We start from the raw sequence: 14,597 nt of genomic DNA on the forward strand, positions 1-14,597 counted from the left end.
CAATGGAAAAAAAAAAAATCAAATCACCGAAGACAGTTAAGACAGTTGTTGGACAGTTAAAAGAAGGCTAAAAATCAATGCAGCAGAATTAGCGACATTGTTTATATTGTTTTTAATTAAGCGCATTATTATACATGTAGTATATAATGTGACAATATTCCCCCAAAACTGTCGATTCTCATGTTGTCAAAAATATCTACCTTGAAATACACCTTGTATTTATATCTTGTTCTTCTTTATCTCATCTATTTTTGGCTGAGCTGGTACACAATTGGACCGAGCACAGTTGGCACATGAAAGAATGACAGAATGAACATCTGAGGGGATTAGCCAGCTCAGAGGGCTTTAAAAAGGGACAGTCGGACAGCGAGAGGACCACCACAAGAGAGAAACCTCCCAGCTCATCAGACACTTTGAAGCCTCAACAAAAGGTGAGATGAAACTGCAATTTTCTCAGCTCTTCAGCTGAGAATCGGAGGCTTTTACTGCTTTTATGAGATGTAGTGCTTCAGATTCTTCATGCTTGCAACAGTTTTCTTGTAGAAGGAAAGACAGACGGAGTAGTTTTCTAAAATGAGGCCTGAGATCTTTACTGAGAGGACTTCATTCTAGTTTCCAGTAGTTTGTTTTGGCCTTCCTGCTGGTACAGCTTTAACAATGTCTGTAGGTCCCTCAACTGATGGATTTGGATGAACTCAGGGGAGATTTGAACATTGGCTGTATACTTTTTTTAATGCAATGTGTACTTTAGTGACTGGTCTGTATGTTGACTTGCTGAAGTGGATTAGAAAGAAAATTTAGAATATTCACAGAAATGAAGTAGAGGTTATCAGCTGTTGGCAGCAGAAACATTTGCATGGTCAAGGCAAGTGTCTTTATTAGGTATCTTTAAATAACAAGGCAATTCAAAGTGTTTTACATAAAAAGGCATTAAGACGAGACATAAAAGATAAAACAGGAGAGTAAAAGTTTCAGAATGGATGAATAGTGACAAAGAGAAACGTTTACAGCCTAAGTTAAAAAACCCTGAGAGTTGCAGGGAACTCATATTTTGTTGTTTCCTCTTTTTCTTTTCCAGTAACCAAACAAAATGGCAGATGTTGCAACTCCCGCCGACAAGAAGGCACCTCCTAAATTCAAGCAGAGGGCTGCTCGCACATTCAAGAGCAAGGCCCCTAAACCAGGCCAGAAGGGGTAAGATGGATTTAAGATCACAAGTCTTTTCTTTATCTGCTATTTTAGATTTACTTTCACTTCCCAAAGCAAAACGTTTCCTCGTGTCCCTCAGTTTGAACTCATCAGAGCTTTGTGTCTTATCCATTCAGATTCGGAGACGACATCCCCGGCATGGAGGGTCTCGGCACAGACATCACAGTGGTGTGCCCATGGGAAGCCTTCGGGGACATGGAGCTCAGCGACCTGGCGAAATATGGAATTGTTTAGACCTCTTTCCTCTGCCTTTACCCCTACTGCCATTATTGTCCCTCATGTGTTCCTACTGTTGAAAAGCAGCTGAAAATCTACAACTTGTGTGCTCTGGAGAGAAGGCAGCCTTTGATGATTTAGAGGTCTGACCTGGAAAATAAGATCCAGATCTCTCTCTTGTCTCGTGCACTTTATTTGCCCCTGCCTACAGCAGAAGAAAAGAATGAAAAGGAGTATATATTTTGTAAATATGTGAGAGGGTTTGATATCTGTTACTGTGATATCCTGGTGCTGCTCTGCTCTTCTCCTGTCCCCTCCTCTTCTCCTCAAAGCTGCTGACTCAGCATGCACAGATGTCTATTTTGTGTAATTAGCAAATCAAATTTTATTTTCATGTGAAAGTCTAAATGCACTTCGGTTCAATTTATTTTTTCAGTTGAAATGAACAATTCCACAAACACAATAAATGTTAATATTTTCCACACAACATTATGTCTTTGTGTCCTTCCTCTTATTAACACAGAAAACTACACTGACGATGAAATGATTTTAACATTCAACAGTCAGGCAGGAAAAAACAATAACAAAACAACTACACATGTTATTTGGCCTTTTGTGTCTTTCACTGGTCATATTTTCTGGCTTCATCCAATATACATAATATACTATGTGTATAATAATGCACTTGATTCATCATGAATGCTGGTGTGGACGCCATTCTTTAAGTTTCCACACTTCAGTATTATTAAAAACAAAATATATATATATAATTCATTCAAATTGTTTAAATAAATCTGACTTCACGGACAGAGAGTAAGAGAAAATAGAGGGCAGGGTACCGCTGCCATGGCAACCAGACCTGCTCATTCACAGGAAATATAGAGTCTCCTTTTTTTCATATGTAAAGAAAAAGAGAACATTTTAGTTTTAATGTCAGCAGAAGGAGCACGACAATTTAACAAGAGCTGAATTATTATCAAATGTTGTAATATTGTAACAGCCTAAAAAATGATGACATGAACACAAAACCACAGGAGGAAGAGCAATCAGCATGTAACAGACATACAGTATAAAGAGCTTTGCAGTTGTAGTTATTGAGTGTTAACCTACATTACTCTTCATTAACAGGATCTGAGGACGAGTCGCAGGGTGATGTGAGTATGAGTACAGGGCTGTGTTTGACGATTAAGGAGGAAATGCAAAAAGAAAATCTTAAAAATGGGTCAAAATGAATCCATATTTCACTGCTGTTATCAAAGTCTCTCCACAGGCAAACCTCTGATGTGTAAACCAAAGTAAGTAAGCTTTTATTTATATAGCACTTTTTAAAACACACAGTTATAAAGTGCTTCACAGACATGCAAAATTGAAACAGATAGATTAATAAAATAGACAAACATGACATGGAGAGAAATCAACCAAAATGAAATAAAACAGGACATGGGAACATGGAGAGAGGAAGTCTATAGAAAGGCTCGCTGATATAAATGGGTTTTGAGGCGTCGTTTAAAACAGGTTTCAGCCGATCTAACAGATTGTGGAAGATGATTCCACAGAGTTGGAGCTCAGAATGCAAATACGCGGTCACCTTATAGGATAGATAGAAGATTTTAGGATCGAAGAGGTCGTGAAGTGGAATGAGGAACAAGGAGCTCAGAAATGTAGCTAGCGGCGAGGTCATGGAGTGCTTTATATGTAATCAGTAGGATCTTGTAGTTTATTCTGAATTTTACCGGAAGCCAACGGAGGGATGGAAGAACAGGGCTAGTGGGGACCTACGACTAGTTCCGGTTAGAAGTCCAGCTGCTGTATTTTGGATTAATTGTCGATGTTTCAGAGAAGACTGACTGAAGCAGGTGTAAAGGGAGTTACAGTAGTAGAACATTTTGAGTCATCCGTTCTTTGGTAGCAGCTAAACAATCATGGAGGGAGAACAGCTGGTTCAAGTTATTGTGTTTGGCAGAGAAATAGATCTGAGTATCATCGGCAAAACAGTGATATGACATTTCATGAAAGCGGCTGAACAACGGACCCAGAGGGAGGATGTACAATGAAAACAGGACAGAACCCTGAGGGACGCCGTACTGGAGGGGAGCTAAGGAGGAGGATACATGATCATTAACACAGACATTAAAAAGTCTATTTGTTAAGTAAGAATGAAACCGGTTTAAAGCTGTACCAGAAATGCCCACTCAGTTATGCAGTCGATCAAGTAGGATGGTGTGGTCGATGGTATCAACTGGTATCAACTGATGGTATTACTCTCAATGGTGCTGTCTCAGTACTGTGTTTGTGACGAAAGCCGGATTGAAATTTATCAAAGATACTATGAACCAGGTTAAGTAGTTGATCAGTGACAATTTTTTCGAGGATTTTAGATAGAAAAGGAAGTTTGGAGATCGGTCTATAATTCTCTAATTGGGCTGACTGAGAGAAGGTTTTTTAAGGAGAAGCTGGACATTGGCGGTTTTAAAAGTATCATCTAGAAGTCTGATTGGCTGCAATGAGATTGATCTCATCAGCCATGTATGTATGTTTAGTTTAGTTTTTTCAGAGGGTTTCCTATTTTAACGTCAGAAAGTATTGAACTTTGACAAACATTCACCTCACCTCTCATCGTCATAGGCTGCAATGGCCAATGGAAAAAAAAAATCAAATCACCTAAGACAGTTACATCATTGTTAGTATGATTTTCATCTGACCCTATATATTTTACTGATTTTGGGTGTTGGACATGTGACATAAACATTCCAGAGTCTGCATGTCACCTTGGGTAATATGGTATGGCCCTTCGGGGGGGCCTTAGAGATGCAAACAATGGATCCATGGTCAAGTTTGGAACTGTTCCAGATGTGGTATGTTGTGACACATAATATGTTGTGAGGTAGCTGTCAATTACTTGATGGATGGCTCCCAACTGACCTAGTGCCCATGGAAAACCTATGTTATTCATGTGATAAGATACAGATGTGTAACCCCATATAAGCTATGCACCGACAGTGGTATGTTGCCCAGACCATCTTTGTACATGGAATGGACCCGATGGCCATCGTCTAATAAACGTCTACAAAATAAGAACTTCGCCAGCTCTTCCTTTGAACGATATCATCACACATCCTTCCTTTCAATCATCAATAATTAATATGCCATCGTTTTAGCATTGCAGCAGAGTGAGCGACATTGTTTGTATTGTCATATTGTTTTTTTTACAATATGCAAGTGTGGAAACTTAAAGAATGGCGTCCACACCAGCATTCATGATGAATCAAGTGCATTATTATACACATAGTATATTACGTATATTGGATGAAGCCAGAAAATATGACCAGTGAAAGACACAAAAGGCCAAATAACATGTATAGTTGTTTTGTTATTGTTTTTTCCTGCCTGACTGTTGAATGTTAAAATCATTTCATCGTCAGTGTAGTTTTCTGTGTTAATAAGAGGAAGGACACAAAGACATAATGTTGTGTGGAAAATATTAATCTTTATTGTGTTTGTGGAATTGTTCATTTCAACTGAAAAAATAAATTGAACCGAAGTGCATTTAGACTTTCACATGAAAATAAAATTTGATTTGCTAATTACACAAAATAGACATCTGTGCATGCTGAGTCAGCAGCTTTGAGGAGAAGAGGAGGGGACAGGAGAAGAGCAGAGCAGCACCAGGATATCACAGTAACAGATATCAAACCCTCTCACATATTTACAAAATATATACTCCTTTTGATTGTTTTTTTCTGCTGTAGGCAGGGGCAAATAAAGTGCACGAGACAAGAGAGAGATCTGGATCTTATTTTCCAGGTCAGACCTCTAAATCATCAAAGGCTGCCTTCTCTCCAGAGCACACAAGTTGTAGATTTTCAGCTGCTTTTCAACAGTAGGAACACATGAGGGACAATAATGGCAGTAAGGGTAAAGGCAGAGGAAAGAGGTCTAAACAATTCCATATTTCGCCAGGTCGCTGAGCTCCATGTCCCCGAAGGCTTCCCATGGGCACACCACTGTGATGTCTGTGCCGAGACCCTCCATGCCGGGGATGTCGTCTCCAAATCTGAATGGATAAGACACAAAGCTCTGATGAGTTCAAACTGAGGGACACAAGGAAACGTTTTGCTTTGGGAAGTGAAAGTAAATCTAAAATAGCAGATAAAGAAAAGACTTGTGATCTTAAATCCATCTTACCCCTTCTGGCCTGGTTTAGGGGCCTTGCTCTTGAATGTGCGAGCAGCCCTCTGCTTGAATTTAGGAGGTGCCTTCTTGTCGGCGGGAGTTGCAACATCTGCCATTTTGTTTGGTTACTGGAAAAGAAAAAGAGGAAACAACAAAATATGAGTTCCCTGCAACTCTCAGGGTTTTTTAAACTTAGGCTGTAAACGTTTCTCTTTGTCACTATTCATCCATTCTGAAACTTTTACTCTCCTGTTTTATCTTTTATGTCTCGTCTTAATGCCTTTTTATGTAAAACACTTTGAATTGCCTTGTTATTTAAAGATACCTAATAAAGACACTTGCCTTGACCATGCAAATGTTTCTGCTGCCAACAGCTGATAACCTCTACTTCATTTCTGTGAATATTCTAAATTTTCTTTCTAATCCACTTCAGCAAGTCAACATACAGACCAGTCACTAAAGTACACATTGCATTAAAAAAAGTATACAGCCAATGTTCAAATCTCCCCTGAGTTCATCCAAATCCATCAGTTGAGGGACCTACAGACATTGTTAAAGCTGTACCAGCAGGAAGGCCAAAACAAACTACTGGAAACTAGAATGAAGTCCTCTCAGTAAAGATCTCAGGCCTCATTTTAGAAAACTACTCCGTCTGTCTTTCCTTCTACAAGAAAACTGTTGCAAGCATGAAGAATCTGAAGCACTACATCTCATTAAAGCAGTAAAAGCCTCAGATTCTCAGCTGAAGAGCTGAGAAAATTGCAGTTTCATCTCACCTTTTGTTGAGGCTTCAAAGTGTCTGATGAGCTGGGAGGTTTCTCTCTTGTGGTGGTCCTCTCGCTGTCCGACTGTCCCTTTTTAAAGCCCTCTGAGCTGGCTAATCCCCTCAGATGTTCATTCTGTCATTCTTTCATGTGCCAACTGTGCTCTGTCCAATTGTGCACCAGCTCAGCCAAAAATAGATGAGATAAAGAAGAACCAGATATAAATACAAGGTTTATTTCAAGGTAGATATTTTTGACAACATGAGAATCGACAGTTTTGGGGGAATATTGTTAATACAGGATACAGTTATTAGCATCACTATCAAGTTGAAGCCAAAAAATCTGCTAAAAGACATTCATTGTCACATCCCACCACATACATCAGTATTTCACCCACACTCACCTCTCTGAAGTCTAAAAGTCCAATTCAACACTTTCATTTAATAAAGTAACTGTCACTTTTTATTTTTACTATGTAGTCATTCCGTACTACTACTAAAGTACTACATTTGGTTTGATGTTTCATGGTGAGCGATATACTGTATACATATATGGTTTTATATATATCAGTGGTTTATTTCCTGTCTTTAGAGACATAAAGTCCTACAGGTTTACTGAGGATTCAGTGTTTATGTGGGTTCAGTGTACAGACGCCCCGTAGTCAAACATTGATTTGAAGGGCTGATAGATTGCGATAAACGTGAAGAAAACAACCGTACACGTTTATGTGTAAACAATAACAGCTGATGTACAGGAGCCTGCAGGATGACCTGCAGCATGTGATGAGACATGAGCTGCGCTCCATACAGGTGATCGATCACTTAGTAACATGTAAAGAACACTTAACCCTTCAGCTCTTAATCCCACCTCTCAGTTCATGGGCTGAGGTGACAGAAGGACAAATACTGAGACAGTAACTGTCAACTTAGCTCAACAGTTTATTATTCTGGCATGAAAGAAGAGTCAGGGAGTGATAAAACATCAGATTAGATAAGATAAACTCAATATTTGCGTATTTGCGTAGCACCAAATATTGACTCCAAATCTTTATTTGACAGAAAAAAACTTAAAGTCCAAACTTAAAGTCCACTTTCTAGCTGCTTCCAGAGCTTTCATATTTGTTATTAACTGATAAAGAAAGTCTAGTAAGAGGAGCTTTAGTTAAGATTTTTTTTTGTCAAATTATTGTTTTCAAGCTCAAGAATAAACTTTTGCAATCCACTATTTCTGTTTCAAAACTGTCAACTGAATTTTATTGTTGTAGAATAATATATTATTCTGCGATTATGTAATATTATTTTAAAAACACACCCTTTCTTACAGGTATATTTACATATTCAGTGACGTATTAGGTCCAAAAACAACTCATATTGTTCAGTAAATCCAATCTTGTTTTTCCCTGAGATGCTTCATTATGTAAGGCTGCAGACGTCTTCACATGGCACAACACCTTTGAGCCCCCTGTTAATCTATCTGAGCAGAGAGGCCAATTAGAGGGCTGGGTTTAAGAAGAGAGAATAGAAAGTTATGGATAAACATGTTAAGGGGGATTAGTGGGCAGGGGGTGAGTATATAAGAAGACACCAGGACAAAACCCAGAGAGAACCAGAGAGACTTCAGCCAGAAACCAACTGTGCAACTGCAGAAGCAGGTAAGATCAAACTCCGATCTTCACTCGACCAGGAGCTTCGGCTGACTGTCAGTTTCACATTAAGGGTTAAAGTTACAGCTTGAATGCAGAGAAGTGCTGAGAAAACAGACAGATACTGTGAGGTGTCAGGGATGTGCTTTTACTGTATTATAGATAAAAGTATCTCTACTTGGATGCAAAGTGTCTCTTTTATCTTGAAACTACATCAGAGAAATTTCAGAGAAGCTAAATCAGTTTTTAAAAAATCCCTTGTTTCTTTTGGCTTTTTCTAAAATCTTATAACTTTGTATTTTGTTTTTTGTGCTCTTTGCATCCTTATTTTAACACATTATCTTATTTGTCTCTCTAAAGGACTTTGTTAATACAAACGTCTTAAGCATGTATATATATCAGAGCTTGAAAAGCCTGATTTAATTAAGTGTTTAATTGAGTTTAATTTAATTTAATGCAACCTTTAAGTAGGAGGGAGGGCCTTTGTTTGCTGATATTCTCATGTCATTTTTAGCTCAATGTTAAGGCTCCTTTTACAAATGTCTCTACATCTGTGGGGAGTGATCATGTATGTGTTCAGTTCAGTTCACTTTGTACTGTTAGATTGTTCTGCTTGCAACATAGCAAAAAAAACTGTTAAGAGGAGAAAGTCATATGCAATAGCAGTAAACACAATAACTAGGAATTAGCAAACAAGATAAAAGAAAACAGGATAAAAAAACAGGGCCTGTCATCCTCTCAGGAAGAATTTGGCACATCTCTGAATATTACTTTAATTTGTGCATCATGTATAAGCATTATCTCGTCCTTTACATCCTGTTTTGACATTAGTAAATGTTTGTACTGTGTTGATTCACATTGCATTGTTGTGATTTAAAAAAGAGAGATTTATATCTACAGAGAACATTGTGGTTAAATAAAGGTTAAAAATATCATTTTTACCACAACTCAACAAGGAAACACTGTCCAGGCAAAGAAAAGAGGAGATTTCATACCAGAAACAAAAAGAGAATATCTACATGACTTGATAAACCTCGTATTAACCTCAGACAGACTAACTGGGTTTGGTCATCTCCTACATTGCGAGGACATTAGTAAAGTGTTGTTTCAGTGTTGATATGAGCACCAAACTCTCAGACCCCCTTTAATAACTGCAAACATGATTTTCTGTTGAAAGCAGGGAAATACTGAGGAAGTATAAACAATCCAGCAGGATGTGAAATATGAGAGCCGATTGAGACTTCATGACAAAGTCCACAAAATTACAAGATTTGTTTGTGGGTTATAAGTAGCAATCAGTGCGGTCATATTACATTCTGGAAAGGTCCAGAACGCTGCTGATCTTTCCACTGAGATGAGACAACTGAGGTCAGAGAGAGAGGTCGGATTAAAGCAGATTGAAAATCAGTTGTTTAGCACAAAATCTCCTTACACTCAGGGTCTATTATTGACAACATATGTGGGTTAACTTCAGACTAACTATAGAATTAGGTGAACTTATGATATCCTACTTTCAGGACATCCAGTAACTTGGCCAAGAATAATCTTTAAAGCCAACGTATAAAAATAGACAAAGCTGTTTGTGTAACAGGGTCTTAAGGAGCCGTATGACAGCTTCAGTCTATAATTTGACCCAACCTGGGAGGGTTACATCATCCGGGTGGGGGCTTTGAGGAGGAGGAGGGAAGGTCTTACACATCAACTAACTCATTGACTCAATCTTTTTTCTCTCAGGACATAAGAAATGGCAGACGCAGCTGTTGCAGCACCCGCCGACAAGAAGGCACCTCCCAAGTTCAAGCAGAGGGCTGCTCGCACCTTCAAGAGCAAGGCTCCTAAACCAGGCCAGAAGGGGTACGATGGGCTTCGAAGTCTGATGTGAAATTTAAAAAATCAAGTTTTAGATTCCTGGGAAATTAAGATTTGTTTTTTTTTTTGGTTTCTTTTCCAGATTCGGAGACGACATCCCCGGCATGGAGGGTCTCGGCACAGACATCACAGTGGTGTGCCCATGGGAAGCCTTCGGGGACATGGAGCTCAGCGACCTGGCGAAATATGGAATTGTCTAGAAATCCCTCCTGTGTCTTCACCTCAACCATTATACCTCCCCGGACCGCTCTTCCCTAATCCTTAAACCTCACCCCACCCAACCCGACCCCCCTCACCCTACCACCCAACCCCCCCCTCACCCTACCACAACCACCACCCTACCCAACCCCCCCCTCATCCCCCCCCACTCTCCTTCCCCCCTCTCCTTCCCAATCCCAACATACCTGAACTGATGTATGTTGTCGTGTTAGCTTCACGTGGATTTTGGGAAACATTGCACAAAAATCGATACCCGAAGTGGATCCATAATGTTGCAAAATTGACAAATGTTATTATAAAACGCTATATATAATAATTATACATTTATATATGCTTCACTGAGATGTCCATGCTTCACACTCCCACCTTACCCTCCTTACACTTTGCACTTGGCAAGTGTATTTCTGAGACAACGGATGACATCTGTTGTGAGTGGTTGATTCCTGTTTTTACAGTTTATCACCACTAAATCTTCTCTCCTCTCTTCTGCCTTTTCCACTCCATGACCCCGCCCCCCTCCCCGCCTCTTTGGAGCTATTTCCTCTTCATTAATGTACAGATGTTTATAAAAGATTTTTATTTTTATGAACTTTGAATGTAAATTTGTGCACATTCTCAATAGGATTGAAAGTTACAGTTGAGTAAAACTGTCAATAAATATTTTCCCCAAATAAATATTGTCATTTTAATCATTTTAACCAGTAAGAGATTCCAGTATACAGTATATTTGCATACGTACCATTAAAGCTACTATAAGCAGTATATTAGTAGTGACAAACCCACACATATAATTATTATTATATTATTATTATAGACTGTGGTTCACCTCAAGTTTCATGGTGCACTTCAGGGTCTTTCAGCTCATTGTTTTTGGTTTTTTACTGTTCTGGTTCACTCTGGTTAGCTGTCAGCTAGTATATGTCTGCGCTACCTGCTCAACAGTTAGTGACCAGCTGATGGAGCATTTAGCAGCTAAAAAGCCAAATGTTTCCCTTCAGAATTTATCTAAGAGGAGATTGAATATTAGTCTTATCAGGTAAACACAAACAGGAAATGAATGTTTATGTTGCTTATCTGATGAAGGTGTGAATAGGAAACAGTTTGCTATCAACTTTAAAGGTGATAATATGTCAGTGTGTTTTTTCTGCTTCCCCAAAGTAGCCAAACAGTCAGTTCATGAAGATTTGAAGCTTTGTGACTGACTCAGGTTTAAAATGATGTCATTCATTTTACTAAATAAATAGCAAAAGAAAACCACCTGAAAGCTCGATCACAACAAAACATTTTTATATAAAACATTTTATATGGACATTCAATAACAAAAAAAACAAAACAAAACAAAACATAATGGCAGTCAAGGGGATATAGACATGACAGAGGGAGAGGACTGGTCATTGAGAAATCATAGCAACTATGAAGAATGGCCACATAGTCAACTATTATACAGTGGCAAGAAAACCATGACAGGAAATGAAGCCGCCGCATGTTGTTTGTGTGGCGGCCATTTTGTTTGTCAGCAGGCCTTTTTGCCAAACGGCACTGTGCTCTTCATTGTGTTGAACTAGCTTCAAACCGCTAGCTGCCTGTCAATCTCCATGGAGTTTAGTGGTAAAGAAGAACGCAACTGGGCTCTGCTGCTCAGGAGTCAAATATGAAAGACACAAGATTCATGCAAAACTTTTTTTTTTTTTTTTTTTAACTTGACAAGTATCGCTCATGCTGGTTTGTCCATGCCTTTAGTGGCTCTGTAAGTCCATCTTTGTGTTATTTTTGTGTAGCACTTCTTATGTTGGGAACCAGAACGTGCTGGGGACTGTTAGCATCTTTGGCTAGGTTTCTTTTTTTTCCCATTCTGTCCAGAGCACATTCGATAGTAATATGGAGATATTTTGGAAAAGAAATGTCGAACATCATGACTTTAAGAAAATCCTACAGCAGCACATTTAATAATAATAAAAAACAAACAAACAAAACATCTCATTGACCTGTGTAGCCATGAAATTAGTTAATGGATAAAAAAGGTTATAGAAACCTCACTGCCCCATTTTACACACAACTTAGCTCATATCCCACAATGACATTTTGTTTTTCACCATGTTGGAATATTAACCTGCGTATGTATGAGTGATATAACACTTTCAGACATTTTACTGGATATCGTCAAACGAACCTGAAACGACCACACTGGCCAAGCTGACAGATTTCACCACTGAAATGTAAGGAGTCTGCATTAAAAAGACTATTCAACCAAAAAGAAATGAAGGAAGAAGAAAGCAGTTTGCTTTAACCAAAGTGCTACAGGCTAATGGTTCATTCATTCCAAATGTATCTGAAAAATATGGACGTGGAAAGAAAAAAAAATTCAATTATAGGATATTTTGAAACATAATCAAATGTCATGCTAGCAGATTCTATAATAAACCAAAAACAAATAAAGCAGCAGTCAGGACTGACTGAGTATTTAACTGAGAGGACAAAGGTTTGGTAGTGTTACATGCATACCGCCGTTTAACTCCGCAGGTACGCTCTCGCCTCAACAACTTTACTTCAAAGCAAAAAAATAAAAAAAACTAAACAAAAACCAAGCTTGAAATTCAACTTGCACCTTATTGGAGAAGGAACAACACTTACAGATATATATTAAAAAAAAAAAAAAAAAGAAAAGAAAGCAAAATAAAAACAGCAATAGGACTATCAAGGATTATGATAATAACAAAGATAATATATTTATACATACGGCAGAAAAATGTGCTTTCTACAAATCTTTGGAACAAAAACAAAAGCCAAAAAAAGCCACATTTGGAAATATAGAATACAACGGTATAGAAATATGCACAATAGTAAGGTGTTTTGCATTTAAATATTTTCTATGAACTCGACGACAGAATCTCTCTTGCTCAGTAAATCGCTGCTGGCAGCATCTCAAACACAATTACCAACTAAAGTATTTTCAGGAAGACTCATTCAATGTTGGACTCGCTCTATAAAAGATGGAGCATGAGGGGAAAATCCAAATAATAAATCTCTAAAATGAAAGGATCACTGAATACTTGAACCTCAGGGTTGTGGGCGAAGATCACATGACTTTCCTTCGTCTCGAAAGCTAAAAAAATCAACTAAAGGAGAAAATGTTCTCAGTGTAGTGTTGCACGTTTTGTAGTAGTGTGTAGTGGTGGTTGCACACAGAGTGTAGTGAAATCCTGTGCGTGAGAAGGATGATGTGAGACTATAGTTGTGTCATATAGTCAAAAAGGTGGAATATTATTCATATAGAAGCTCATTTTCGGATTTTAACCCCAAGGTTCACTGGGGAAACTACATGTCCCATAAACAGCTGTAACTGCTGAGTCAAACAAAATGATGATATTAAGAAGAATAATTACAATAATAATAATAATAATGATAATAATAATTTGGTAACTTTTTTCTCTAAACTAATTTCTTTGCATATCATAACAATTTAAGTTTAAAGGTTCACCATTTCCACATACTAAGAAAACTTGAGGTAAGGAACAGCTCTAATAACCCTCCCTCCTTCAGCTTTCGGACGTGATTTCTGTAGCGTTACAAACAGTCACATCATCATCATCATCATCATCATCATCCCTCCAAGCCGCCATGTTCAGCCTCCCTCTACCACAACACGGCAAGAATGGAAAGCCTCTCATTACTATCCGCCCACGTTAAGAAGGAATTATGAAATCCATCAGTGGGAGTTTTATCATTTTAGTGACTCGTCATTCTGCTTCAAAATGTTTTCTGGTGCTGTTCTGAAGCACCTTCTCGCTTCCTACCAATCCAACGTTTTTGTGGACACCTTGATTGCTTGTTTCCCTCTCTCTCTCTCTCTCCCTCTCTTTCTCTGTCCTTACATGTTGAGTGTGTGCAGACACACAGCACTCAGCTCCTTCTCATACATGGTTGACAGCTGTTTTAATGTCAGTTATCCACATACAGCCTTTGGAAGAACATCTGGGCTCCATCCCGAGTCTTGTGCTGCTGAGTGCTGAGGGCATAAGAAGGGGGACTATAATACAGCCGTGCAATAAGGGAAGATGACCATTTTAAGTCTTTTTTTTTTCTTCTTTTTTTATGTAAAGGCCATCCGTCAGTCTTTAATACAGCATTCCTCTATTTCTGTAGTAGCGTATATAAGAAAACGTGGGACTGCTCTGGGATGGGATCTGAAATATCTTTGCTGTGGTCGACTCCACACTTTAAAACTGGGTGCAGTCCACCTCCACGACAACAGAGGGAGCTCTTTCAGAGTAATTCAATGGAAGAGAGGAGCTCCTGGGAAATGTAGTGTCTTTAGTAAGGGGCAAATCTACTGTAGCCTCCCCTGTACAGCGTGGCCTGTGAAACAACAACAACAACAAATTAGTAATTAAATCTGTCATTAAATTCAGTGTGATTTTATTGAGAAGAGAAGAGATAAAGCTGGTGATCATTTTTTCTTGGTGTCAACAAATTCCATGAAAAGACCAAAACCAACAATGAATTTA

At 38.5% G+C, this 14,597-nt stretch overlaps 4 protein-coding genes across 7 annotated transcripts in view; 2 read left to right on the forward strand and 2 right to left on the reverse strand.

Moving 5' to 3' along the window:
• The first annotated feature begins 331 nt into the window (after positions 1-331).
• On the forward strand, positions 332-1,912 carry LOC137180518 (retinal cone rhodopsin-sensitive cGMP 3',5'-cyclic phosphodiesterase subunit gamma-like). Its single transcript, XM_067585910.1, has 3 exons — positions 332-431; positions 1,079-1,194; positions 1,326-1,912. Exons 2-3 carry the CDS (start codon positions 1,091-1,093, stop codon positions 1,441-1,443), a joined length of 222 nt encoding a protein of 73 aa, XP_067442011.1. The 5' UTR covers positions 332-431; positions 1,079-1,090; the 3' UTR covers positions 1,444-1,912.
• A 2,975-nt stretch (positions 1,913-4,887) lies between these two features.
• On the reverse strand, positions 4,888-6,488 carry LOC137180519 (retinal cone rhodopsin-sensitive cGMP 3',5'-cyclic phosphodiesterase subunit gamma-like). Its single transcript, XM_067585911.1, has 3 exons — positions 6,375-6,488; positions 5,611-5,726; positions 4,888-5,479 (listed from the first exon to the last, which is right to left on the reverse strand). Exons 2-3 carry the CDS (start codon positions 5,712-5,714, stop codon positions 5,362-5,364), a joined length of 222 nt encoding a protein of 73 aa, XP_067442012.1. The 5' UTR covers positions 5,715-5,726; positions 6,375-6,488; the 3' UTR covers positions 4,888-5,361.
• Positions 6,489-7,909: 1,421 nt separating this feature from the next.
• LOC137173816 (retinal cone rhodopsin-sensitive cGMP 3',5'-cyclic phosphodiesterase subunit gamma-like) lies at positions 7,910-10,767 on the forward strand. The gene is made up of 3 exons (XM_067578905.1): positions 7,910-8,013; positions 9,739-9,858; positions 9,956-10,767. Exons 2-3 carry the CDS (start codon positions 9,749-9,751, stop codon positions 10,071-10,073), a joined length of 228 nt encoding a protein of 75 aa, XP_067435006.1. The 5' UTR covers positions 7,910-8,013; positions 9,739-9,748; the 3' UTR covers positions 10,074-10,767.
• A 595-nt stretch (positions 10,768-11,362) lies between these two features.
• The window catches only part of LOC137173791 (RNA binding protein fox-1 homolog 2-like), a 34,068-nt gene continuing 30,833 nt past the window's right edge, over positions 11,363-14,597 (reverse strand). For all 4 annotated transcript variants that reach the window (XM_067578877.1, XM_067578869.1, XM_067578883.1 and 1 more), the window contains one exon: positions 11,363-14,448. In XM_067578877.1, the coding sequence (XP_067434978.1) occupies positions 14,404-14,448 (45 nt within the window). In that variant the 3' untranslated portion in view covers positions 11,363-14,403. The remainder of the gene's footprint in view (positions 14,449-14,597) is intronic.

Source organism: Thunnus thynnus, chromosome 3, assembly GCF_963924715.1.
Source record: "Thunnus thynnus chromosome 3, fThuThy2.1, whole genome shotgun sequence".
Taxonomy (NCBI): Eukaryota; Metazoa; Chordata; class Actinopteri; order Scombriformes; family Scombridae; genus Thunnus; species Thunnus thynnus.

What these genes read in the sequence shown, in the direction of transcription:
- LOC137180518 (XM_067585910.1), top strand. Translation starts at nt 1,091, where the DNA reads ATGGCAGATGTTGCAACTCCCGCCGACAAGAAGGCACCTCCTAAATTC. An exon ending in CCTAAACCAGGCCAGAAGGG is followed by an intron (nt 1,195 to 1,325) that starts GTAAGATGGATT and finishes TTATCCATTCAG; the next exon opens with ATTCGGAGACGACATCCCCG.
- LOC137180519 (XM_067585911.1), bottom strand. Translation starts at nt 5,714, where the DNA reads ATGGCAGATGTTGCAACTCCCGCCGACAAGAAGGCACCTCCTAAATTC. An exon ending in CCTAAACCAGGCCAGAAGGG is followed by an intron (nt 5,480 to 5,610) that starts GTAAGATGGATT and finishes TTATCCATTCAG; the next exon opens with ATTTGGAGACGACATCCCCG.
- LOC137173816 (XM_067578905.1), top strand. Translation starts at nt 9,749, where the DNA reads ATGGCAGACGCAGCTGTTGCAGCACCCGCCGACAAGAAGGCACCTCCC. An exon ending in CCTAAACCAGGCCAGAAGGG is followed by an intron (nt 9,859 to 9,955) that starts GTACGATGGGCT and finishes TTTCTTTTCCAG; the next exon opens with ATTCGGAGACGACATCCCCG.